Genomic DNA, 26085 nt, shown 5'->3' on the forward strand with positions numbered 1-26085 from the left:
GCCCTCTGCGGTACATCTTACCTCCATTTTACCACTCCTGCTGTTGAAACAGCCTGTGAGAGTTTTGTCCATATAAACGCTCCGGGCCATGTGGTTGAGCTGGGTGTATTTGTTGGGAACTTCAGCATCCAGGCGGTAGGAAAGGTTGTGCAGGATGCAGATGCAGTTCTCCACAGACTGAAATCACCCCCAGAATAAAAATGCAGGCATCACATTAGGCAGAAAAATATGGAGCAGCACCTGCTATAGCTCCAGAGAGGGCATATACCACGCTGTAATTAGCTTTTTTAGCAGTTATACTGCATAGGCTCCTGACCCTGCTTAAGGCGGCAATGGATGGGAAGGAAGGAGGAGGTCTACTAGGCATGAATGAAGGCCACATTGCCCAAATGCCAGTGAGCTGGCTGACTCAGTGAACCTTGTTAGGTCCCACTGCTGCAGAGAGGTTGATAAACGGGAAAAGAGAGTGCAGAGCGTGCTTATATCAAACGGCCCGCTAGGAAATGCTGGCTCTTGAAAGTCTTCCTCTTGCCATAGTCAACTTTCAGTGACTTTATCCAAGTCACAGCTACAGATTAGGGGACACTTTTTACCAAGAACAGGCTTTTAAGCCTCCTTTACCTGGATGCCAGAGTGCCTAATGTAAAGAGCAAGGAAGAATTTTCACTAGACACCTGCCACCAGCACCAGCACCAGACCACACGGACACACGGCCAGAGAGCCATGTTTGGTACGTGCTGCTGAAACTGGTCATGCAAAAGCCATCCCCCAAAGAGGAACTTCTCATCTGAAATAATTCTGGTACTTTTTTGGGCATCGATGGCTTTAGGATATCTGGCTAGTATCACAGGTGGAACTCCAGAAAACGTGGCTATGAAGGCTATTTTGTCCAGGATAAGTGCTGCTTATACGTAGCAGTCAGAGACACAGTGGGGGGAGTGGCAGAAAGATGCCAGCTCCTGGCTCCCCGCTGGATGTGGTGCCAAGCTGGGGATTATAGTCCTGTTGGACTTGAGCTGCCAATCTGGGACTTGAGTCCTGCTGGATGAAGAGATTTAGTGGTGGAAAGAGCAAGAGACGGAGGTTAAGATGCTGAAAGGACCTCAAGGTAAGAGGGGAATGGGGGAAAGCACATTGGAGGTTCAGGGGCCAAAATATTTTGCCATGCCTGTTGTTTTTGGTAAAGGAAAACTGTAAAACCCACCACTACTTCGGGCCCAGAGCAATCCTATGACAGATCGCACAGGGGTTTGGAAGGACAAGAGCAGCCCCAAAAAGTCTGGTCCCTCTTGTGTTCATTTGAAAGGGATTTTGAGATGTTCCCAAAGTTGCAGTTACTGGCTATGGGGCTGAACCCTAGCAAACAGCTTGGGGTGAGCATCTGGTACCTTATCATCTGGTCGGTTAGAAGCCACACAGTTCTGGGAGTAAGTCATGACAGAGTCGATCAAGCCAGGGTAGTTCCTCATGGTCTGGCGTCCCATGTCTGCAGAGCTCAGGTTTCTGAATAAAGTCATCACGAAGCATGTCAGGAGAGAAGGAGGAGAGATGGTTAGTTGGGTTCACTCACTAGTTTCTGTGGGCTGTTCTGGCTGTAGCTATGATTGAATTCCAGGATATTTTTGTAGGTTCAGCAAGGCTGGTGTACTGGTCTCATTTTGAAGGACCGCACTGGTGCACAGCTCTCCTGTTGCTCCTTAGGACCTATTTAATCTAGGAAAATGTCCTGTTGAGGAGCTCTGCATAGAGTGCGTCCTCCTAGTGAGAGTAACTATCAGCAGTACTTGCCTCGGAGGCTGTGCGTGTGCCATTACACAGACTCCTCGCCTCCTTGGAGGTGCTTCCAAAGAGAAGGCTAAATAAAGAACATCTGGCATTCTTGTGAAAATCAGGAAGGTGCACCTGGTTGTAAGCATGGAGCTACACAGGGTCAACAGCAATATTCGTGTGGGACAGTGGGGCAGAGAAGCTGAAGAGCAGCAGTTGCTCTGACCAGAGGGACTGGCCAGTTTGTAATGCAGTGTATTCCCAAGCACGGCTTGCTGCCAGGACAGGGGAGTTTTTCCAGTAACAGGAAATGTTTTTTGTTGTTTTGTTGGGTTTTTTTCTTCCCAGTTTTATTGCCTTGTAGCTTGCAAATGAAAAACAAAGAGAGGTTGGCAGTCCTTGTGAGATATTTACTCCAGGCGTTCCAGAACTGGATTTGATGTTCACTCTGATTTGCAGCCTCCTCATTAACATGAAGTCATCTGCAATCCAGAAATGCTTGAGCAGCAATGGCTCGAGCCCAGGGCAAACCCAAGGCTGTTCTCATCTCTGTGTTATGATGTGGCAGGGCAGTGAGTCAGAGCAATCCCGGCTCACCCCTCGGAGCAGGGGCTCCGGACCCAACCATCCTGCTTTCCTTACCTGTCTTGCTGCCCTGCCTGGGTCCCCCAGGCTGCTGAGCATCCCTGCTGACCCGCACCCGGGTGCTGGATGTTACTGCGACGTGGGAGACAGAGCCTGCCTTGAGTTAAACTCCACGGAGAGCTGCTTTTGCAAGGTGTCATCGTACCCTGTCCCTTCTTTTAATGGGCTATTTTGTGGCATTGGTGGGTTGACGTGGTCTTGAAAGCAGAGCACCTCATGCAACATACACCAGACACCCCGACATGCAACTGCATGGGGAAGGTGCCTTCCAGGGCAGGGAAAGGAGCAGCACTCGCTCTCTTTCAGACACGGTTCCCAGCCACAGAAGACGATAGTATCACGTCTCCAAAGGCCCCTGCCGTATTCACCCATTTCGTTTCATAAGCAGATACAGCTCCTACTAGCTGCATGTCTGGTAAGGGTGCGGCTGGCGCTGCGCTCCCTCGGGGAGAGCTTCACTTGATGAAAGTACCTAATTATACAGGGTATTTTTTTTTTCTTCCCCCCACTTGTTCCCAGTGAGACAAGGAGCTTGCATCCAAGCGGAGGAGGGTGGTAGGAGAAACAGCAAGTCAGGGCGAAGATCCTCTACAAAAGGGCTCTGGCTTTCCCGTAAAAAAAAAAAAAAACTACTCTGGGCTCAGTCTGCACCTCCTGTTTTGTCACTGACCTGCCTGATGAGCCAGGAAAAGTCCAGGGCAATGGGACTTCCCTGTGCTAAAACAGTTACTAAAATCAGTGGGAAAAGCCCTGTTTTCCCCACATAGAGGATTGTGTCATTTTGTCACTTAAAAGCCATACCAGTTTGTTTTCTAGCAACCAAAATTTTCTCTGGGACCCTCAAAAATCTAAAGGAAAAGGTGTGGAGTTCCCTGAGCTGAACACTGTCAGGTTTCACTGTTGCAGCTCTCCTATGACAAAGCAACTTATATTTTTTGAGCAGAGACTTAGCAAGAACAAACTTCTTAAAAAAACAAAAAAAAAGCTACTAGGAAAAACATGTTACATGTTATTTTTCTCCACCTTCTCTTAGTCAGGAAAACTTTCTCAAGGAGAATGTTTTATTCATACGATTGCAGTGAGCGTGTCTTTAGCTTATTGTAAGAGGATTTAGACAGCCTCAGCTTTTGTCAACGGACACAAGCTACAGTAACTCCCTGCTGGGTGACTCACCTCAAACAGCCTGTAGCATTGAAGAATACTTCTGGGTCAATAATTTCTCTTGTCCTATTGCAGCTGCCGTCAGACCAGCCAGAGAAAGGGATGATAACGCAGTCTGTCAAGACGGGGAGTGCCTCCTGTATCAACTCTTCTTTTAATTCATCAGTGGAGGAGAGGTTCCAGAGCAGTCCTAGGAAGGTAGGAGACAAGCTCAAGCAGAGGCTCACATGTATTAGAAACTTTTGTTAGGTCAGAGTGAATTCCAGCAACTAAGCCCTCCTTCACTTCATCCTTCTTTGCACTAAGGGTGCAGAAGCTGCCCTAAAGCCTAGTCTCTGTCCATCCCTATAGTATAGAGGCAGGATGGGCACCAGGGGCATGGTGTCATGTGAAGGTGGGCGTCTGAGCATCCCGCCTTCCCCCAGATTTGCTGTTTATTGCCATTAGATTGCAGGGGGAAGGGCATCTTTCCTGGGATCTCATAAAGGCTTGTACACAAGACCTCGGTCACAGCTGAGGGTGATGTGCACCAACGAACTCACGTCAATCCTTCAAGAAAAGGCGAGACACCCATGAGACAATCTGCCCAGCCATACTGGGATCTCCAGCACCCTTGACCTTCCCTGAGAACAGCAGGGAGCAGGGGTGCAGGAAGGCATGGGAATGGCAGGGTGACCACAGCTGTGGGGGGAAACCTGAGGCAGGTGCTTCCCCAATGGGCGCTTATGACATGAGGAACCTTTATGGGACAACGAAGGGCCAGAACCTCCTCTGCCTTCTGGTTTAGGTTGCCATTTGGTGTGACAGGAGAATAGACCTTCCTCTTTGTGGTGTGGCAGCACCATGGCTACTGGCCCTTCGTGTGCTGGAGCAACACGGCCCACAGGCAGGGAGGAGCATGGTCCTTGCTGAGGGCTGAGCAGGCTGCTGCGTACCTGTCAGTTGTTTCTGAATCTCAGTGTTCCCCGTCCTCCGCAGGAGGCTCACGCACTCCCTTATCCCATTCTGCCGCCGGGTTTCTATCTTGTTGGTTGGATTCTTGAAGACCAAATTTCGAAGGGCTCCGGCTGCTGCCCGCTGTACGTTCTGGTTTGTGCTGCGGAGCAGCTCGACGAGCTTGGCGATTCCCCCCAGCCGATAGACCTGTACCAGGGAGGACAAGCTGCCATCAGCAAGGGGTGCAGAGCATCGCTGGGACAGGGACAACTCGAATGGGCATGGCAGTGCAAGGAGCCCACATGGCACATACCCAGGGGAGCTGGGAAAGCAGACCTGGCAGTTAAAGGGTGGTGAGAGCTTGCAGATTACATGTCTGGTTCAGGCCAGAGGTCATGAGCACAAAGGTGCTGGCCTTGAGGTTGGAGCTTACACTCCAGAAGTGGATGTCCATGCGTAATGGCCATGGACGGAGTCCTTTGCTGATGTAAATGTGCTTGCTCCCACAAACTTTCACCTACGTCCATCACCCTGCATCAGGTGAAAATGTTGCTCTGCCTATCTGTAGAGGCCATTTATAGCAATATAATGACATGATGTGGTAATTTATCTGCATCCTGAAATCACAGGCTGAGCTAAAAGGGATGCTCACGGCAGAGTGTAAACACCCTCCAGGGCAGCCAGGAGCCGTACTGGGCTGTCCTCTGTTGGGACAGCACCGGGAAGGAGTGTGAGCCCCGGCCAGCAGGACACCACGCACATGTCAGGGAGGTTTGAAGGCAAATTCCTCCAGCTGAGCTCTCCAAAACGACGAGCGTCCCCGCTGTAGGATGCCCTCTGTAGCAGGTCTCCTGGGGACATGATCCCACATGGAGCCCCTCCTGGCGCAATCCAGCCCATGGGCTGGGGATTTGCTGACAATAGAAAATGAATGAGCGCCTTTCAGAAAGGAAAGAAAACAAGCGTGCGCCGGGATGACTCACATACCTGCTCTGACACATCTTTCTGGGAAGCGATGGGATGGGACAGGCCGGTGCTCAGAGAGTGTTTTCAACGGTAATGAAGGGTGTGGCCACCCCACAATTAGCGACGGTGCCGTGGGCTGGGGTACCTGCACTCCCACAGCCGCAGCAAGGGCACAGAGATCTGTCCCCGCACTCTGCCGTGTGTCCAGCTCTGCTATCATGTCAGGCAATGGGAGGCCACCTCCGTAAGGATGGCACCGTGGTAACCCCAGGTTTGCATGACTGCAAGCACACCGGGGTGGGGATAAACCTTTGCAACAGCCTTGCTACAGCAGATCCATCCTTAAGGCTGCTTCCTTTGCTGCACGTTGGCATTAATTTAGTAACTGGAGAGTGAGAGCATAAGAAAAATAAGCTGCTCGGTAAGAAGGGCTTCTGTTTGATCCGGTATATTTGTACCTGATTACTGTTAACCCATGGGCTTAGATGGCTGGAAATGGCTGAAATGTCACTGAGCAATGCACAGCGAAGATCATTTAGGGCAATTTTATGTGGCTCTTATGTTGCAGCTCTGACATAGCAAAAGATTTGTGTGGAACCGCATCCAGAAGAAGACACTGCACCTGGGTGCCTGCTTCCGTATCACCAAACCCCGATAACCTGCGTCACAGCCACTTACGGTGATAATGTGGACACAGTCTCCTCCACTGCCTGGTAACTATTCCCCTCTTAAAATCCCAACTGACTGCTATTAAGAGCTCCGAAGGGGTTTGCTCACCTCTTGCTTGGCGGACTCATCCTGGAAGCAGGTGTGCTGGAGGTAGTAAGCACCCATGGCCTGGTATTTGTCATCAGAGGAGCACAGAAGCTGTATGGCTTTCTGGATGGTCATTGTACCGCCGTCTATCTCATCACCACATATTCTGTGTTAAAGAGAAATACAGCATGGCGTGAATGCTCAGCTGAAATGGCTACGTCAGTACTGGGAATTATTAGGAAGGAATCGATTACAAAATGTAAAATATGATCATATTGCCACATAAACCACACGGTGCACCCCTAGTGCATTTCTCTGTCTCAAAAAAGAGATGATGAAAGTGGGAAATATACAGTGGAGGACACTAAGGCTAATAAATTATGGATCTGGTCTATCCAGAAACAAAGGAGACAGAAAATAAAAGCTTGGTTGAGGTCCTAGATGTCTAATCATGTCTAAAGTGGAAGGTTTAATGAACCGGTATTCACTGTTTCTCAAATAAAAGAATTAGTGGACAAGAGTGAAACCATCCGTCAGGTTATTAGGGCAATCTAAAGTAGGCAGATGCTTTTCCCACAGCATGCGATCCTTTGATGTGAGGTGTGGTGGAAGCAAAAATGTGAGAGCAGCTGATGGTCTTGGGAGGCTAGAGCAGATCCCTTAGGAAAAGGCAACTGGCATGTCTGGAGTGATGGGGTGGACAAATATTGAGTTTATGAAATACTAATAATAGCAGTGAGACATCCTGCTCCCAGGGTATGTTTACACTGGTAGTCTCCAAGCTCTTCCCAAAAGTTGGCCACTGTCATCATCCCTGTTATAGGCAAAGAATGTGCCTACAGACTCCAGAGGAAGGATATGAATGCCTCTGGCTGGGAGCAGGACTGAAACCTTGGGGGAAAAGACAAACACATGAAGATTTGTCCACTTGTTCAGAAATATGAAGGTCTTGCTCTCCTTGGCTTGTACCTATTTAGCATCAACTGCAATGTTTTAATCACATAAAATTATAAAAAGGAACAAACTTTCAGACTGATGAAGGGGCTCTGACCTGCAAAGCTTGTCTGTGTTTCCAATTATTTCAGTTAGTCTAACAAAGGTTACTCTCTCTTCTGAGCATCCTTGCGCCTTAGGCGTGCAGCTGGCTGCAGCAGGGTCTCCGCTCGTGGCTGAGGGTCTGCGTCAATTTGCACCAGAATAAATGACCACACAACGTTCAGGACTGAGAAGAGTCAACCCCCAAACTCCTGTTTGTTCATTACTATTTCAGCAGTGATGGGATACAAATGGGAAACACTTTGTTAACAGTGGATGAAATAAAAAAGGTGAGGGAGGGCTTTGCGAGGACAACTAGGTCATCGTTGTGCCTGGCTGATGTTATTCCCTGTTGAGGCTCCAGTTGCGATTGATGTGGAGTTTTACCTGGAGACTGGGGAGATCAGGTCCTGTTTGAACCACATTAATTTCTACATAAGCTTTTTCTCCATGTCATACTAATGAGTGGCTACGTAGAGGGGCTGATCGTCCTCAGGCAATCTGGCAGACTAACAAAACAGAGTGTTTTTAAATCGGTTCGTTAAATGAACCAATTGCATTTGAAGTGTTAAATATTACTACGAGGGGGTGGCTTCTTCTAGGCATGGGATATGCAGAATTATTTTCATTGTGTCAAAGAAACATTAAGAATAAAGGTCTAAGAAGGACACCCAAGTGTGGTCACCACCACCAGCAGCTTACAAAAAGATAAAATATTTTGTCCTTAAGCATCCAAAGATTCACCTTCACACAACACAGGCCAGTGAATAATATCCATAATTCTACAGCAAATTTCATACAAGATATCAAACCTAACAATCATGCTGTGACACTGGAAGACAGCGTGACAGACTGTTTTGTCTCCCCAACCCTCATGGCTATCAGTCTCTGTCTAGTTTATATTACTCATTTAAGCACCTGTGTGGTCAATGGAGAGAAATAGGTGCTTCTAAGAACAACTTGCTTTTGTATCTTAGACATTCTTCCTGAGACAGGAAGGCTTGGAGATACCTCTGCTGATAGACGGGACTGATAGACAACAGTCTTGGATTGGACCTTAAGCATTCAATGTCTAAGGTTAGATGAACTCATTCCACTTTTATTTCTACACTATCAATAAAAAATGGCTTCGTCATATGGTTTTTCATCAGTCTGAACTTGTATCAAAACTTGGCTCACAGAAACTTCCATTACACTTGCAACAAGGAAACATAAAACCGAAAGACAAAATTTAAACTAGGAACTATGGAACCTCAGAAATCTTTCATTTGGATGCAGGATGCCGTGATTTTCTCTTAGTCTTTTTCACATTCCTCGGACATGCAACAGAGCTGAGATGCAGATGGATCCAGCATGGGAAGCACCAGAGGGACTCCTCCTTTGAGGGATCCAGACCTAGGCTGGCAGTGTGTGTGGGGGGAGGCACCTGATTAAACGCACCAGGCCAGAGGCCACACAGCTTAATTAATAATGGTGATTTTTTTTTTCCTTTTTAATTTACCAAATTGAGAGAACCCCTAAATCAGGTGCACTTTTTATGAGAAAGAAGGATGTCCATTTGGTCCAGCTACTCAAGGATGGTGGTTTTCTACACACCCACTCAGTAAGAGGGCCAAACCCTCCTTCATCAGTAAAAAACTGGGCACCCAGGTCCAGTTCTGTGTGGGAAAAGATGGGGAAGGTTCCATTTCCCCTGCTGGCTCACCAGCAGGAGAAGTTCCCAGAGGCTGAGCCGCTGGGCTCAGTCATGCCACCTGAGAAGCAGTGTTTTCTTCTAGCTGAGAATATAATCACCCTGGCAAAGCCTGCGCTAATGGGAGATTGTTCATCAGCCAGTCAGGGATATTCCTAACCAGATCTACACGACGAGAACAGCCCGCTCCAAGACAAATTCTTGGGCCGTGGCCATCTCCAGCCTGGGCCAATGTGCCTGGTAGGAAGAGCTCCAAAGGTTGCTCTTCTTCCACAAGAAAGCAGCAATCAGAATAGGGAGAGACCTCAATTAGAAATGATTCAACAGGAGACAAATTAGATGATCAGATTCAGGTGTGGAAGGGAAACAAATACAAGGATCAGTATCACAGAAAGGCAAATTCCCTCATTTGCTACTAATGCTTTTGGTTTACTTTGTATTAGCAGATTGGTTGCTGTTAATCAGATCTAAGTCTCCATCCTGGTTATTAGGGCTGCAAGTTCCAGGAGAGGAGGAAGCCAGAAAACTCTGACAAATTCCATTGTTCATTAATAAAATCACAATGGATTCACTTGTCTCGCACATCCAAGCATTGGAACCAAGCTGATAGCCACGGTCTACGCCGAGCAGCCGTGTCCACCCCTGGGACGTGGCACCAAGGTCTTGATGGCACTGAAAGCTCAGCTGAGCTTCCCCTCAGGCTTGGCTCTCCAGGCAGGTGCCAGGGGAGATGAGCACAGACTGACACTGAGCCAGGGAGGAGGGCATCCCCACCATGTGCAGTGACACAATCCCTGCCAGGGCAGCATCACGCACAGCTCCACAGCAACTGCTTTGGATGCAAACACGCAGCGTGGGCAAGTTCACATCACAAGGAGCCAGCACTGTGAAACAGTCATTTTTAGAGGCAGTTAATTCCAAACAAGACCAAACCAAAATGACGGTGCCTATCGTTGTACTTGGTTCTTCTTTCATTGTGTGGCATAGCCCTGGAGAATTTATCTTTTGATAGTAGTCACCTCTATTTATCCCAAAAGAGAGGAGATCTAGCAGAAAACACCTTCAATACCTTTTTTGACTCTTTCAGTAACTTTTCTACATTTTCACTGTTTACAGTTTCCAGAGAGACTGAGCTTCTGCCTAGGAGTGGATGGTTACAGGACACCCTGACCTGTAGCTACAGCTCACAGGGGCTGCCACAGCTTGGCTGGGGCCAAGTCAGTATCACCACAGACAAATATGTCCGAATGGAAAATCCAAAGGGTTGTCCCAGCCTTTACTGCCTCCTCCGTAGCTGCCAGCCGGAGTATTCAAGTCCTTTAACAGAGTAGCACCAAGATCGCGCATATTTCCTGGTGCTCTGAGAGACACTTGCTTCCCCATGATCTCTAATGTGCTGGTTTATCCTTTTTGTCCCAGAGAGCACCAAGGGGAAATGCATCCACATCTGAAATTGAGGCCAAAGGTGCATGTGGTATTACAGAAGACAACACATATTGTAGGTGTCCATTAATGGCTCCTGATCTGTATCAGCAACCCTTAAGCTGGAGAATGTCTGCAGACACTCCAGCTCATCTCTTCGTCTTCACAAATGGGAATACCTTGAATCCCTCAGAAGGGCAGAGATCAGCCTGGCCTCTCACTTACATCTCCAGCTCAAATGCCTGGGTCTCCCTGAAGTCACTCGGGAGGCACTGACCGCACCGGGGGCAATTCACCGACCTGCCTCAGATCTCAGCTCCACTGGCCAGTGGCCGCATCTCTGCAAGGGCAGAGGGGACACCCGGCACAGACGCACGTAACCAGCTGGCTAGTGCACAGGTTGTTGCAGAGCCATAACCACCACGTATCACGATCTAGCCTGGCCCTGGGCTCTCAGCCCCACGTGCCCGTGGCATTGGAAGCAATATGTGCAGCACGTCGGCAAACAGAAATAATGCAATGTCATCCGGCAGTAACCACCGTTTTCTTGTACCTCAGGTTCCAGCTGGAGGGGGACAAAGACTCAGAGTTTTCTGGGATGCATTAAGCATCACATCCTTTATTACTGCTTCTCATTATCGCTACCTGATGACCAAAGAAAATGTAGAAACATTTTTTCCTGACTGGGCTGAATTACAACATGTTGTTTAGCTAAAAGCTGGCTAGCTCAAGATGACACGCTGTCACTTGGAGCATGTCACAGGTGCCACCCATCAGATGAAATAGTTGAAATCAGGCATAACACATGTAGGCTTCACCAGCTGCTGAAATCCCTGTTGCTGCCAGTTTCCAGGATGAAAGGCTGCAGATCTGCAGGATTTCATGACAGCACAAAAAGAGGAGCTCCAGGGAGGAAAGGGAGCCCTGGAGCCCAAGACGACTCCCTCCAGCTCTATCAGGTAGCAAGACTCAATCCAGCTGCATCGCAGCAAAGTGTGAGCGCTGCTCATCGAGAGCTGCCTTTGAGCAGGAGCCACCACAATAACCCATGAACTTCTGAGCCCAGGACAGATATACCGAGCTGGGAAATGCCCCATATATGACATCATGCTTCCCAAGGCTTGAGCCACTGTGTGGATGTAGAGAAATATGTCTGGAAGGGACACCAGAAGGTCCCTCTCTGCTCACTGAGGCAGGACCATAACGACAGGGGTGGTGGAAGAGAATATACTTCAGGAGGAGGTTTCCAAAGCAAGGCAGTGACGTTCAACCTCCTGATCTGAACAAACAGCGCAAACTCAGATGTCATCACCAGAACCAATACTGTGGGGTGAGTAAAACCCTACATCATGCCGTAGTTTATCATAGAATGGTTTCTCCCCCAAAAACATTTAGGTGTTAAGCTACTCATCAGGTAGTTGCAGGAAAGGTGCTTTCATCAACTAGAGTTGCTGCTGTAAGAGGAAGGACTCTCCTGAGAGATAGTTATCAAAGAGACAGCCCTTCCATGTCTTACACAGCCAAAGCCAGTTAAATAAATGGAAGCAATCACCAATCAAGAATAGTTCCAGTCATTAAATAACTTTGTGACCAAGTGCAGAAGGACTGTCCTGTGCAGATAGTTTGACAGTTCTTGCACACTCAGTATTTTGATATCTACACGTCACTCTCAATGAGAACGTCCAGTGACGCCTTTTTCTTCTCACACCATCCAAGGAGATCGGATCTGTAACACAGGACACCGGAGAAGCACCATGCTTGAACCAGTACTGACACTGCCCACAGTCACTGCATTGCAGAGGAGTTTTGTATCACAGACAGACCCAGTGGATCACAGGTCCCACTGAAATCACCTCACTGGATCACCACTGAAAGCGTGGGAACTAGCCTTTCTGTTGCTCATAGAGATGGTTTGCTAACCTGCAGACAAGATCTCCACCTACACAGATTTGCAGCATGAAAACCGAACACAAAATTATCCCTGTTATAAAGGGAAAAACTCTACCTGAAACCCTAGCAGAATAGGAGGTGCAGAGCACCAGACAGGGAACCACCAGCAGCTATTACCCAGGCAAGCCCTTGTCCTGCACATGGAAGGTAAATATTGGGATGCCTACAAGCAAACCTCTCCCTCCTCAAAGATCAGGCTACCCAAATGCAGACTGAGTTCTCCAAGTGCAGAATCCTCCGGCAAGAAACAGTCCTACAGAGCAAAGAGAGCCCAGATAGAGCCCTAACCCATCCCCGAAGGCCCCTTCCCAACAAAAGCAACACTACAGACCAAGGCTAGCAGTGACCTGCTGGGCACTTTGTAAGGGTTGATGACCTTCCTATTAAGTCATTTTTTCAAAGAGAACAACTCCTTAGTATGTTTCCAAAACTTTAAGGACCAGTGCTTCCAACCTTATCTCTGAGTGAGGAGCAGAAGCTTTTGTACAAGCTGCCCTCCGGACGAATCCAGCTCCGCAGCGATTTCACGCCAAGCAGGGGGTGTGCCCCAGCCAAATCAGATTTACTCAGGGGACACAGCCCCAGCTGAGCCTAGGACTTGTAGCCAGACGTTTCCACATCAGAACCTGTTCTGCCAGATGAGCCATGCCCCAAGCCAGGAGAAGTATATAAATGGAGCCACTCCCTAACCAAAGGGCATCCAGCACTGGAGAGCATTCCTCTCACAACAGCAGTTCTTCTCTTCAGAAAACTCCATTATTTTTCAAGTGACCTTTCCAAAGCCATGACCAAGTCTACAACCATGAGCGCTGTGCAGTGCAGAGCAGGGCTTGCTTTGGGGAGCCTGCCTGCCTGGGACTGACTTCTCAAAAACAGTATTTGCCTTTGGCAGAAGCCAGCTGCAGTCCCATGTCTAATCCTTCTGCTATCCCACCCACTACACTCCTATGCTCTTTAGTCAGAAATTCCCTAGAACAAGTTACTTCCAGTTTATGTAAGCCTCTGTTTCCTATTCCAGAGGAATTACAAAGCTTCTGAAAGCAGCAGGCCAATGCCACCAGTGCTCTGGGTTGGGCAGGGCTGATTTTGCATGTGTTAAACATGAAGTAACCGGGCACATGGGAAGCTAAAGGTTTCATGACAACATGCTAACGAGCGAGTGAAATTTCTTGGCATACATACTCTGGAACATACTTCTACTCAATACAAAACGAGGGAGGCTGTCACAAGCTGCCATGTCTGTCTGGGGGCTGTGATACCTTCTGGGTGGGCGCAGAGCAGGCTCTGCACGGCAGCGATGCAATGGCAGCGCAGCAGCCCCTGGGAACGCTTGTGGGAGACGCAGACCCTCCTTCTCCAACTCAATAAAACACTGAGACCGTGAACTGCAACGTTTTGCAGTTCAAAACATGCAGGCTGTATGCTGACCTCCCGTAAGGTCCTGCCCCTGGGGGGGAACAGCCCCGCACACCAGCATGGGCTGGGGGTGACCTGCTGGAGGCAGATCTGTGGAGCAGCACCTGGGGGTGCTGGGGGGCAGCAAGTTGCCCATGGGCCAGCACTGTGCCCTGGTGGCCAAGGGGCCAGTGGGACCCTGGGGTGCATGAGGAGGAGCGTGGCCAGCAGGTGGAGGGAGGGGATCCTTCCCCCCTCTGCTCTGCCCTGGGGAGGCACATCTGCAGTGCTGGGTCCGCTGCTGGGCTCCCCGGTTCAGGAGGAACTGGGAACTGCTGGAGAGGGGCCAGCGGAGGCTACAAAGCCGATGAGGGGGCTGGAGCATCTCCCTTGTGAGGACAGGCTGCGAGAGCTGGGGCTGTTCAGCCTGGAGAAGACTGAGAGGGATCTTATCGATGTCTACAAAGAGCTTAAGGGCCAGTGTCAGGAGGACGGGGCCAGGCTCCTTTCAGTGGTGCCCAGGGACAGGGGCAACGGGCACAAACTGACACACAAGAAGTCTGAATTTCCTCTGAAGACGAGGCAAAACTTCTTTCCTTTGCAGGTGACACAGCACTGGGACAGGCCGCCCAGAGGGGCTGTGCAGGCTCCTTCTCTGGAGACATTCCAAACCTGCTGGACATCACTCTGTGCAGCCTGCTCAAGGACAACCTGCTTTAGCGGGGGGTTGGACTAGATGATCTCCGGGGGTCCCTTCCGACCAGTCTGGGATTCTGTGATTCCAAGACTGGTTTGTGCTGACCAAATCTCTTCCAAGACAATGGCAGAATATGGTTGGTGCTCCAGAGCTGGAGCAGCAGCAGCATCAGGGCAGCTTTAAATCAACGTCACTGCAATGCCATCAAAACCCCATTCATTTTTTTCTGTGAGAGCTCTGCTGCATTGGACAGATGTATTAGCTTGGGAGTGTCTGAGTTCACTGGTGTGTTTTACACGTCCTGTTGTTGTAGGCAACATTTATAAGGGACCTGATGCTGAGACATGAAGGACCATCCTCCACCCTTGCGTAATTCCTAACCCAAATGGAACTTCATGCTCTGGACAAGAAGGAATTGAACAACTTCTCTTCTTTCCTCTTTCTTGGCTAGGTAAATTATTCCAATTAGGCTATTTATTTCAATTTCTGACTCAGTTTTTTTCTGGAACCCAAGTCAGACCTTTTGGGTGAATGAAGCAAGGGTTGGGTGGAATGACAGAGGGGTAAATACAACCCCTCAGCAGGTTCTCAGCTCTGCTTTTTGTCAGATTCTCAGGAAGATAATAACTCCAAAGTTAGCTGATTCTGGGGGTTTGTTTTCTGCCAAATCAAAGCCACGTCACCGTCAGGAGAGGCACCAAGCTGCACACCAGGATTTCCACTCTTCCCCTCCTCACTCTCATCTTGCAAAGGAGCTGTTGGCTAGTACCAGCGCAAGGACTGGGGCATCCCCTTGCCCACCATCACACAGCTACAGCAGAGGTATGTATGCTGAGCCAGTCCTATTGGTTTCCCTCTGTAGCCCACGGAAAGAAATAAGCCCTTTAAGAGTGTGACTCATCTGACCCACTTTAGACTCTACCGCAGGATGCAATTAGGTGTGATGTGCACTGCGAGCAGACCTCCAGTGGCTATAAAGCTGCTCAGGTGACTAGCTCTGATGGACAGACCTCCACAGCAGATGTCTACATTTACCCAGGTTCACCCCCACTGCAGCAGACTTACTTGGAGCCGGACTGAGCCTGTCCATAAACGACGTCCTGCTTGCAGCTCATCATGGGCTGGGCATAGACCACATCGGGCTTGTTGCTGGAGGGGCAAGAGAGAGCCCGTGCTGGCATTTTTTTACTTGTCCTGGTAGTTCCTTGCTGGGTGCTACAGCTGCTGTAGATGCTCTGGCGGTTCAAGGTCGTCTTGTGCTCTGCCCGGCCCCCCACCTGACTCTTCCTCAGCGTGCCCCGGGGCGGTTCGCAGTAGAGGTCAGGCTCGCTCCGGCTGCTCTTGATGTTCTGCACAAAGCAGTAGTCGCTGCCGGCCCTGGTGGGGCTGCAGACAGCCTTGCTGTAGTGCTTGCTGCCCCAGCCCTCCATCTGGCTGTAAGAGCTGTAGCGCCTGTTCTCCACATCCCGCTTCAGGGTCCCGTTGTACAGCTGTCAATGAGAAAACAGGAGGCAAAAACATTAGGGAAGGGTTGAGCTGCAGATCGACATTGCCAAGCCCACCCCTGTGTGGGTGTCATGGCTACCAAATCCCTATGCCTCTCGGGTATTTTTGTCACCCAGAATTTACGGGAGCGTAGCCCACCTGCAGGCTTACGAAAGTGCTAAACCCTCCCTTGAAATCTGGGGGCACTTAGTAATCAGGACATGGCATCCAGGAGCTTGAAAGCAGAACCAAAAGCTCAAACATGACCTTGGCAACAGAGAAAAAGCCTTCTTTCCAAGAAACGGGGTCTGACCCCACCTGTACTTAGAGGAACTCACATCATACCTCCTGCCATCACAGAGAATGGTGTCCCATTCTGACCTTCCAGCACCGCCTGCATTTATTTTTAATTTCCCTGTGATATTTTGCTCCCCTTCCACCTCTAAGTTCCTTAGGAAGGGAGTAAAGGGAGTGAGAAATCACTAAGAAGGGATTCTTGAGTCTTATTGTGCCAAGAAACAAGTGGAGACAATGAATATCTGTTTATGAGTTACAAGGTGTGTAGTATCAGCTCATATAATGGGGTGTTCTGGGAACAATGAGGGATACGCAGCAGGAATTGAGATGACTAAGCCAGGAAGAAAAAAAAAAGAATACGACAGTAAAAAAACCCTGCAATTAGTCAAATGAAAAAATGGTTTTAGCTTGCCTGCTGTCAGGTCAAAATATCTTCACCGCTTCACCAAAAGTCTTCCAGATTTGCCCCAAGTACACCAGGACTGAATCCAATATTCTATTGCAATGTTAACACTTCTGGACGTTCAGTGCTGGCACCTGGAAGCCTACAGGGCTGTATCCAAGTGACAGACAAGTCACCAAGGTGTAAACTCCGGAAAGAAAAAGAAATAAAGCTATTTTCCTGTTGTTTACCCCATGTAGTGATTTTTCCCACTGCATCCCCCTGAGCATGCTGGCAAGCAGATCTCTAAGACATGCAGCAGACCAGCATAAAAAGAACTAAAGAATAAAACTGCCTGCCTCCTCCCCCTGTGGTTTATCTCAGGAAAGCTCATCTATGATCTCTTGTTGGGCCAAGGTTTCTTTTCTCACATAACTTTAAGCAGCACTACTTTGGATGCCTCTTCCTGCAAAAGCCACCCAAGGATCCCTTGGGCTGGGAAAGAAAAGTCAACACCAGCATCTTATTTCCATAGAGGCTCAAGGCACAAGGTGTGAAATGCCTGTGCCTGGTACAATAGTTCATATCACTGAAAAAAAATCCATATTTCCTAACCTAGAAACACCCCCATGTGCCAGAGAAATTGTACCCTCTGCGGGCTCACCCTGAGTCCCGCTGCCCTGCCCCAACTGTGTCCCAGCCCTGAGCACACTCAGCATCATTCCTGTCTCCAACGCTCTGCCGAATTGTCATTATGGTAATTAATTAAGCCAAATATTTCCATTAACAAACTGATCTTCAAGAATGCAGCGAATCCTCTCTGCTGTGTCCCAGAGAGTTGCACAGGTAACGGCTGAAAACTTTTTAAAAGGGGCTGCCTAGCAGGCATGCCGTCTGGATAAGGAACCCTTTAGTCCAGCTACGCCAATACCCAGCTTGCTCTGTCATCTGAGCGCCAGTCTAAAGTAGTTTTCATACTTTCATTCTGCAGGTTTGCATCTAAACAGGTGAGTTGCTGGAAGGGAAGAAAAGGGGAGCAAATTCTCTTTGCATTTACTCCAGAGGACACACAAAAAACCTGTTCGTACTGCAGCGCAGCAGGTAACAGGTTTGGTGCACACTGCAGAGCTCCAGGGATGTGGAAGAAGAATTGGCATGTGATAAGAAGAGCAAGGATGAGGCACATGGGTAGGGGCCATGAGTCTCAGGGGCTCCCCTTGCTGTGGGGCAAGCCCACTGAAATTTTGAGGATGGCCACATGTGGAGGTTCTCCCCATCCTAGTTTTGCTTTGGATGCAGCACGCACACAGCAATGGCAAAGTGACCTTTCCTGAAGCCGTGATCTACCCTGCTGCGGATGAGTATGTCCTTCTAAGGGTGATATCATCCACATTTTCCCTTTATTTTCCTGGGTTCAGAAACCCTTGGGACAGTGAGGGCCAGGCTGGGGATGCAGCAGGAAGGTGTAGGGTGGACTTTGCTGCTCAGTGGAGCAGGGAACTGACTCCCAGGGCTCGCCACTGGCAGCAGCTGGCTGGAGGACAGAGCAGCAGCTTGTTAGATGTGAGCCCTGTTGTTTTTCTTTATGAGTCAGTACAAGCCGGGATTATTTTGTAGGGCTGTCAGAAGCTTGGCAGAGCTGTGGAGCCCCGAGGCATTTGCTGAAACCAATTCAGCTAACCATGGACAAGCTAACTTGTTATTTATCTAAAGCTATTGTTTGCTCTCTAGCATGCTCACATGGGCTCTCCACCAGCAGAGCAGGGGAGGGGTGAGTGTGTCTGTGTTTATAGATACAGAATTATCAATTCTCTATTTCCTGCTGTGTTTTATAGTGGCATATAGCATTGTCCTCTTTCTTGCCAGCCCTGAGACGGGTGAAGTAAAGCGACCGCCTGTTTGCAAAGACACCTTTCTGCAACACAGGGAGCCCTGAGCGGCAAGTCAGTGCAGGTCCTGGCAGGGCGGGGAAGCCTTCTGCAAACTCATGGGAAAATAGTTCCCGTGTGATGTGAAGCTCATTACCAAAGTCAGTGCATGACTTTTATTGCTGATTCTACCAGATGCTTGGCTGAGCCCATTTTAATCTCTTTCAAGTGGCACGGACCTAACTGGTATCTTAGGATTCCTCTTTGCAGCAGGAGCCTGATCCAAAGCCTCCAGATCGATGAGGAGTCTCCTGCCAGCGGATTTCAGACCTGCTTGCCAAATAGTCTCTATGAATCCTTTGCACATATGTAGCTGGCCTGATCACTCCTTGATGTCGGGAAAGTGCCATGTCTGTGCCTTAAAAGCAGCTTGGTCAGACTAAAACCCACATCCCCACTGCAGATGTTCACCAAGCTAAGTCAGAGACCTTTGCTTCCAACGCTGGAGCAAACGTGGCCAAGGGAATGGGGTTCCCCACATTGTTATCTCTTTGCTGGATGCAGCGATCAGAGAGATAGGATGCACAGCAAGGTAGAAGAGAGGCACTCTGCTGTCTGGAGAAGAGATGACAGCTCTGAAGGTGAAGATGATGCTATTACACAGTCTGTGGTTTAAAGAGCCACCTGACAACAATCTCGTAGCTTTTGCTGATGCCATTAGGTGCATAGATGAGCTCTCCCTATGCAGAATAGCATTAGTGAAAGGAAATAATCAATCTCTCACCTTCAAGCCTCATGAACCGCCCAGATTTCCTAATACCCTGAATTGCGTGTGCCCACTGCTTGTAAGTGTTCGTATGGGGGAGGTGGGCCGGGTCCACACCTTCAGGAGTGCACAGAAATGCTGGAAAAGACAAGGAAGTCCCTCAAAGCAGGGTGGAGACATAAACAGTGATTCCCTCTGTGCTGCAAGATCTGGAAAACACTTCAGAAGACCACAGGCTGTCCCCAAGACTTCTCTCCACGGCACCTGAGGAGTCAGGGCAGGGTGGCCAGTCCGTCCTTTCAGCCAGCCGCTGGTAGTCCCCTGCACTCGTGGGATGCTGGAGGATGTTCACGTGCAGCCAGGCAATGCCACCATCCTGAATTTTAACTTGAACTTCTCCTCCCTACTGTGAAACGAGCGTGTGTGCTGAAGCCAAGCCTTGGGAGCCGTTCATTCATATTAAAACAAGGAGGGGAGGTGCGGGGAGGAAAGGCAGCGAAGATGAACCCTGATAGCGCGCAGGTGCTCTGTCAGGCCCAAGGAGTGAGCGCTTCCCTTCGCTGGCAGCAGCAGGGACCTGCCTTTAAAGTACTGAGTAGTTGTGGATCACCAGTTCCCAGCCTGCAGCGTGGGACCATTACAGGAACATCCAGCTGCCACACAAGACAGGTACATAAATGTCTCTAACCTCTTATTTCAACTGGAATAAAACTGGTGCTAGAGAGAAAGTCAAAATGGCATTAACCCAACCACTAATCATGAGTCCTTCTCTGTCTTTTTCTTCCATAAATGCTTCTGTTTAAAAGGAAAAGTCTCTTTCCTCGTCCCACTTTCCAGAGAAGCAGAAGCACAGAGCAAGGCGCACCAGCCCCGGGACTCACACTCCGATCTCAGCGCTGCCTTTCCGTGGCGGAGGCCCTCCCAGATAACTGGGTGTTTCTGACTCCTGCATCTAAGGACGCCATCAGTTCATTACCTAGCTCTAATTTTTTCCCTTGCAATTTGTTTGTTTCTAGAGCAGCAGACAGACAGGAGTAAAGGACTCCGTATAAACATGTCAGGAGCAGGTTTCTCCCAGGCTGGAGGGCAAAGCACAGGCAATGCAACATGACAGCGTCCCACCCTGAGTGATGGGTGGGGAAAACTCTTGATGCTACTTGCGAAATGCTTTAGCTGCTCCCTACTACACACTCCGTTGCAGGGACAAAAAATTGCAAAACCAGCAAATATATTGTTTATCTATTTCTGAAATGCTCTTTCCCACCTCTCCTGGGTGCTGCCTTTCTGTACGCTTTTTCATCTGATTCTTTATGCAGCTGGGATTTAGGTCTTGATGGTTCAGTTTTTTCTGGCCAGGGAAGGTAATGTCCAACTTTCTACGCCAAAGCATATAACCTCTTGCAAAACTTCATGGGGGTGGGGGTGGGGGACACACGGGACAGGACAGGACGGGGCGACTGGGGTCTGATTGAGCAGTGATGTGCAACAGCTATAAATCTTTGCTCTCTTTGATGCTACCCAAACTACTCTAAAATTGAGGTTCCTTTAAATTTGAATGTGTCATCACAGCAAATGACAAGTTTTGCCCTGAAACTCTTACGGAACAAAGCTGATAAAGAGATTTTTGTCCACAGAGGCAAAGCCAGCCAGGGATAAGAGGAAGTCTTCCCATCTCATGGCAAACACCACTCATGCAGATAATGCATTTGAGGGAGAAGCTTTGCAACACACCGAGAACATCTGTTTAAGAATCTCCATACAGCGTCTAGTGCAGAGGAATCACCAAAGTGCACTTTTCACTAGTGCCACAATGGACATGATTGCCACAGAAGCCAAGCTGGGGCGGGGGCAGTGCAGCCTAGAGCCCGAGACCCCAGCAGTGGTGCCTGCGGAAAGTGGCCCAGTAGCCAGTGGTCCCCAGCTGCCATGTGCCAGGATCCAACCCAGTTAACCACTTTAATTGGAGCAGCATCAGGCATGCCAAATATCCCTCAGTCTGGGAGCAGGGCTGCTCTCAGAAAGGTTCCTCACGAGAAGCCCCAGGCTGAGGTCAGCCCTGCGGGGATGATGGTCTGCTCACCCTGCTGGGGGAAGAGCCCCCAACACCCAGGAGGTGCCTCCTACCCTACCCAGCACAGCAGGGGCTGGGTGCCCTCTGTTTCCTTCTTGTGGAGATAACAGCATGGGGAGGTTGGGTGCACCTTGTCCTGATACTGCATCATCTGGACAGTGTCAAAACAGACATGGGACCTGGGACCCCCCAGCCTCTCTTCCAGGGATGGAGCTGCCAACCCAGCAGACCCAGGCAAGGGCAGCATTGCTGTGGGGGGAATTAAGCCTCAGAGGGTCTCTGCTGATGGCAAGCATCCTGGTTCCACGTGCTGCCTTCCCTTGGTGCCTCGGGCTTGGCTGTGCATCTCCAAAGCTGTGTCCATAGTCAGCGTGACCAGCACACTCACTGTAACCCATGGGCCACTGGACCGTGGCAGTGGCTTCGAGCCCAGTGCTAAAGAAATCCCATTTTTGGGGTGGCATTGCGATGTCAGAGTCAAGGGCACAGCTCATGCTGAGACTTCTCCTGCCATGACTGCACTGCTCTAGGTGCCCAGCTTAGCTTGCTTTACCTCCCTCAGGTTTGTCTGTGTAAACTGTGGTCACCATTGCACCTTCTGTGGGACCTCAGGCACTACCTTATGTGAGGACAAATCATAGCCAGCTCGTTCGGTCGAATGGCTTTGGGAACTGGTGGCCACTCCTAACTCACATCACCAGTAGGGTGGCACTTGACTCTAAGGGTCTTCTGGGCTCCATCCAGCACCTGGAGTGAAAGATGACCTAAGACGGAGAGGTCTGCAGTCACTACTGCACCCCTTGCTGCATCCCACCGCGGTCACTGCGCAAATAGGACGGGGGGCTTCACCCCTGAAGCCAACCCCTGGCACATGAGCCACGGAAACCCTGCAGCCAAGCGCAGACCTGCTGCCCTGAGTGCCTCTTTCTGGAGTGGTACCTGATTTCAGTTACCTGCACTGATAATGAGTAGGTACTCATCGCATTGCTAATTACAGTGATGCTACGAACAAGGCAATCCACAAGAGGAATAAACAGAAAATAGTCTTTAATAATCAGCAAATCAAAGGTTTTAGTCAGCAATGTTGACTGATCTGGAGAGAGATCTTCCTCCAGATCTATCCTTTCTTTGCTCAAGTATTTGAACACCAGTATCATAAGGTTGGGAAGGAAACTCAGAAGCAAAAAGCCTGAGATTTCCAAAAAGACACAAAACAAGATGAAAGGAGGAAGTCAGGAATAATAGTTTTGAAGAGCTGTGGGTGAGACAGATACCTCCAGTCACTGAGAGTCACCATCTAAGGCAGTGCTTTATAATAAGGTGATCTAAGTTGCAGGTGCTGTGGAGCAGCAGCATAGGCATGGATTGCCTGTCACACCTTTTTAACTCCAGAAGAATTAAGAGTAAGTAAATTTCCTGAATACCATGCTGGGTCATTTCCCTGAAACATCTGGATTTGCCTGTGCATCTCAAAGGACTTAGTGACTCTCAGAAACTCTCACAGCACCAGCTCCAGCTAGAAAGAAGTCCAGCAATTTTTTCTTCAAAAATAGATTTATCTTTGTTTTCACGTCTCAGGAGCCAGGAATTACAAATAGGAAATGTTTTTTTAGAACGCCTGGAACCTGCACAGACTTCAAGCAGGTCCATAGACAAAGGTCAGAGTTAACCCAAGCTGGAGGCTGGTTGTGGATGTGTATAAACCTGTAACACTTTTCTGGAAGAAGCAAAATGGTGGAGGTTCCTCGCTGTGGCTGGGGAGTATGATGTCTGTTAAGCTTGTTAAGCAGATTTAGGCTTGAGGTTATAAGTTCCAATGGCACTTGGGACTCATCGCCCCTAACTGCAGTCATCTACCTGTTAGGTGACTGCTCCCATCCAGCTGCCAGTGGAAGGAGATAGGCATCCAGAGGGGCTGATTCATCCTGACCTGACAGATCTCCAAGATAGAGGAGATGAATCACCTCCTCGTACTTCTCCCTTTGTTGGCTATGGGAGGAGTCTAGACGACTTGTTAAGACTAAATGGCTGATTTTCAGATAGACACAGTTAGGTAAGACAAATTTTACTGTGAATCCTTCACAAGTCCTGGTCCCTTTTTCTGAAGTAGCCCAGGTCCTGCAGACTTGTACCAACAATTTCTAGAATTAAAGGTTTGTAAGACACAAGTTTGGAGAAAGGCCTTCCCTCACCAGTAAATGCAGAAGAGCCCCTCAGGGAAAAGCTATGGACTGCGTAAGTCTGTGGTGGACTAGGAATGAGTGAACTGCTGTGTCCATGGTGCTCTAGGGTGTCTAGTGGAGACCCTGACCTTCGTAACCATCTTGTACGCTGTTCACCACACTGTTGGACTGAAGTCCCCAGCAGCCAGTGGTATTTCTAAGTACCAGGCTTCTGTCCAAGCTGTTGTAATGATCGGGAAGAAGATCAGGGATGAACAAAATTAAACAATAATCCTCACACCAGCAACACTAGCCTCAGCACCACCTTGGCAGCATGAACACAAGCTGGAGGGGCAGCTGCAGAGTTGGAGCTTAGCTTCCTCTCTCTCTAACAAAAAAAGACAAAACCCAAACAAACAGCTAGAAACTACTGGGATGGCTGGAACAGAGCAGTTTTGCTTAGACAAAGCATAAAAAGCTCCACTCAGAAATCACAACAGACAAACAGCAACATATCATCAAAACAAAACTTCACAATCATTTGGCTTATGAACATCAGAGGCTCCAGCTCTGGCTCTGGAGGTCCCTCAGCTGCAATTTTCTGGTGGCCACAAAACCACTCTGGGATGCATCACTGCCTGCTTACCGTGCTTAGACCCTGCTGCAGAGCCCTAGTGACGGAGATGGGCCACTTGGCTGGACGGACCTCTGCTCTGACCCATCAGAGTCACCCCTTTGGTCTTAGAGCAGGCAGAAACACCACTGCCTGGGATTTAACCAGCTCAGCAAAGGACATTAAAACAAGTCAACAGACAGCCTGCAAATAAACATTTCAAAGACGTACCAGTACTCTCAGTCCTCCCTCCTGAACACGCAGTAGGTAGCAAGCCTAGCAAGTGACACTGCTGCCTTGAAGCAAGCACACTACATACACCAAGGCCATTAAGAAAGGCAACAGATATATCTTTCTGAAGCTGAGGAATTCTGGTGCTATGAACAGGCAAAGGATCTGTCAGCTACCAGAAAAAGCTTCAACCCTCTGTCTGTGTGCTTGAAACCAACATAAGCACCTTTCTTGGTTCAACCCTTTGATGGCTGAGAGGGAGCTGCTTTACAGTCCCAGAGTTGTTGAAAGGAGCCCTTTCTCTTTCCCGTATTTAAATCCCAGATCTGTGAATTGCTCCTTTCTACTTTATAGCTGATGAAAACCAAGGCAGAACAGAATACAGGTCTGAGGTGGAGGGGCATCATAAGCACAAATTGTCCCAGTAGACGATGGACTGGCCTGGAGTGATTCCCATGTACCAAGAGTCTGTCACCAAGGACAAGACCAGGACCTCTGTGGGATGTATAAACTCAGATTGCACAAAGACAAGTACTACCTCACCTGTGCTTTTGCTGGTAATCTGTAATATTTTGTTTGGAAATCACCATGAGAGAAGTGGACCTCCTCTTTTCCAAGCTCTGAGAAAATCTGAAAAGGTCTGCTCTAGCACTGAGATTGGGAATAGCAATACAGTTGTAAAGCAAATCCCCTGACCATCACTGCTCAACCACATTAATGTTGTTCACAGAGGAGTTTTGGTACATGGAAACAAAAATGGAAACTGTTCCAGATGAGCAATGGATGTGCCCTGAACTTGAACAGAGTTGTAAGAGTCTGATCTCATGACTGATCCTTCAGACAGCTTGAAACCTCTTACGCCGTGTGGATCTTTATCCACAAAACCAAACTAAATCTTGTCCACACTAAAATCCCCAACGACATACAACGTAGATATAGGGTCCTTGATCATCCTCTTCCATTGCATTGAATTACATTCTAAGATAGCCACAGCCATGTGCAATCCCTCTCTGGCAAGTTTCTGAAGTGCTGTGATCTTCCTACATGACTGCTTCTGCTAGAGGGTGCTTGCTGTACAGGTCACCTCAAGAGTATGCCACAGTCCCCAGATAAAAGAGTATCTTACCGGGTAGCCCCAGCTGCTGTTTCCTGTCTGGGTTTTGGCATAATAGCTGCCCCGGGATGTCCCGTAGCCGTAACCATCAGCTAAACCATCGTACATGGAACCTGTAAATGGAAAAAGCACAGTCAGCAGGAGGAAGAGGTCCCACAGGCACCCCTTCAGAGCACAGTGCTCTTTTTTCCAGTGACTTTAGTTACTGAGGAATAACAGAGTTAGAAACCTTACCAGGGACACAGGAAAGACAGGCAGTAGGTTGAGGCCTTGCCATTGCAGGCAGCTCGTAGATGTTCATTCCAGAAGAGCTCTTGGAAACTCCAGCCCTCAGACCACAAGCAACTGCCTAAGGTTTTCAGCAAAGACTAAACGCCACAAAACGTGTGACAAGGGCTGATGGGGTCAGAAATTGGGCCAATGCCTTAGGTCTTTGCTGCATGAGAAGGTCTGGATGCTATTTTGTGCTACACATCCTGGAAGGTCTGACCCTGGAACATACTTCCTCTACTCTGACTTGGAGATAAATAAAATTTGCCACTTGTCTGAAAGCAAAAGCCACCTGCAACCCTTTCGCCAGCCTGGCTTTCCTGGTCTGGCTGCTAACAATCACATCAACACAAGCAGCCCAAGCAAGGCTCACTAATTCAACCAACAAAACATGATGGATAAA

The 26085-nt window shown here is 49.0% G+C and overlaps 1 protein-coding gene across 1 annotated transcript in view; it reads right to left on the reverse strand.

Moving 5' to 3' along the window:
- Positions 1 to 26085, reverse strand: part of PKP1 (plakophilin 1) — a 79566-nt gene that overhangs the window by 31536 nt on the left and 21945 nt on the right. The window contains exons 2-8 of the mRNA XM_080367103.1: positions 25425 to 25525; positions 15489 to 15913; positions 6253 to 6397; positions 4509 to 4716; positions 3586 to 3763; positions 1389 to 1503; positions 22 to 177 (exon numbers count right to left, since the gene is read on the reverse strand). Of these exons, the coding sequence (XP_080223229.1) occupies positions 22 to 177; positions 1389 to 1503; positions 3586 to 3763; positions 4509 to 4716; positions 6253 to 6397; positions 15489 to 15913; positions 25425 to 25525 (1328 nt within the window). The remainder of the gene's footprint in view (positions 1 to 21; positions 178 to 1388; positions 1504 to 3585; positions 3764 to 4508; positions 4717 to 6252; positions 6398 to 15488; positions 15914 to 25424; positions 25526 to 26085) is intronic.

This window comes from Falco punctatus (assembly GCF_963210335.1).
Source record: "Falco punctatus genome assembly, chromosome: 17".
Taxonomy (NCBI): Eukaryota; Metazoa; Chordata; class Aves; order Falconiformes; family Falconidae; genus Falco; species Falco punctatus.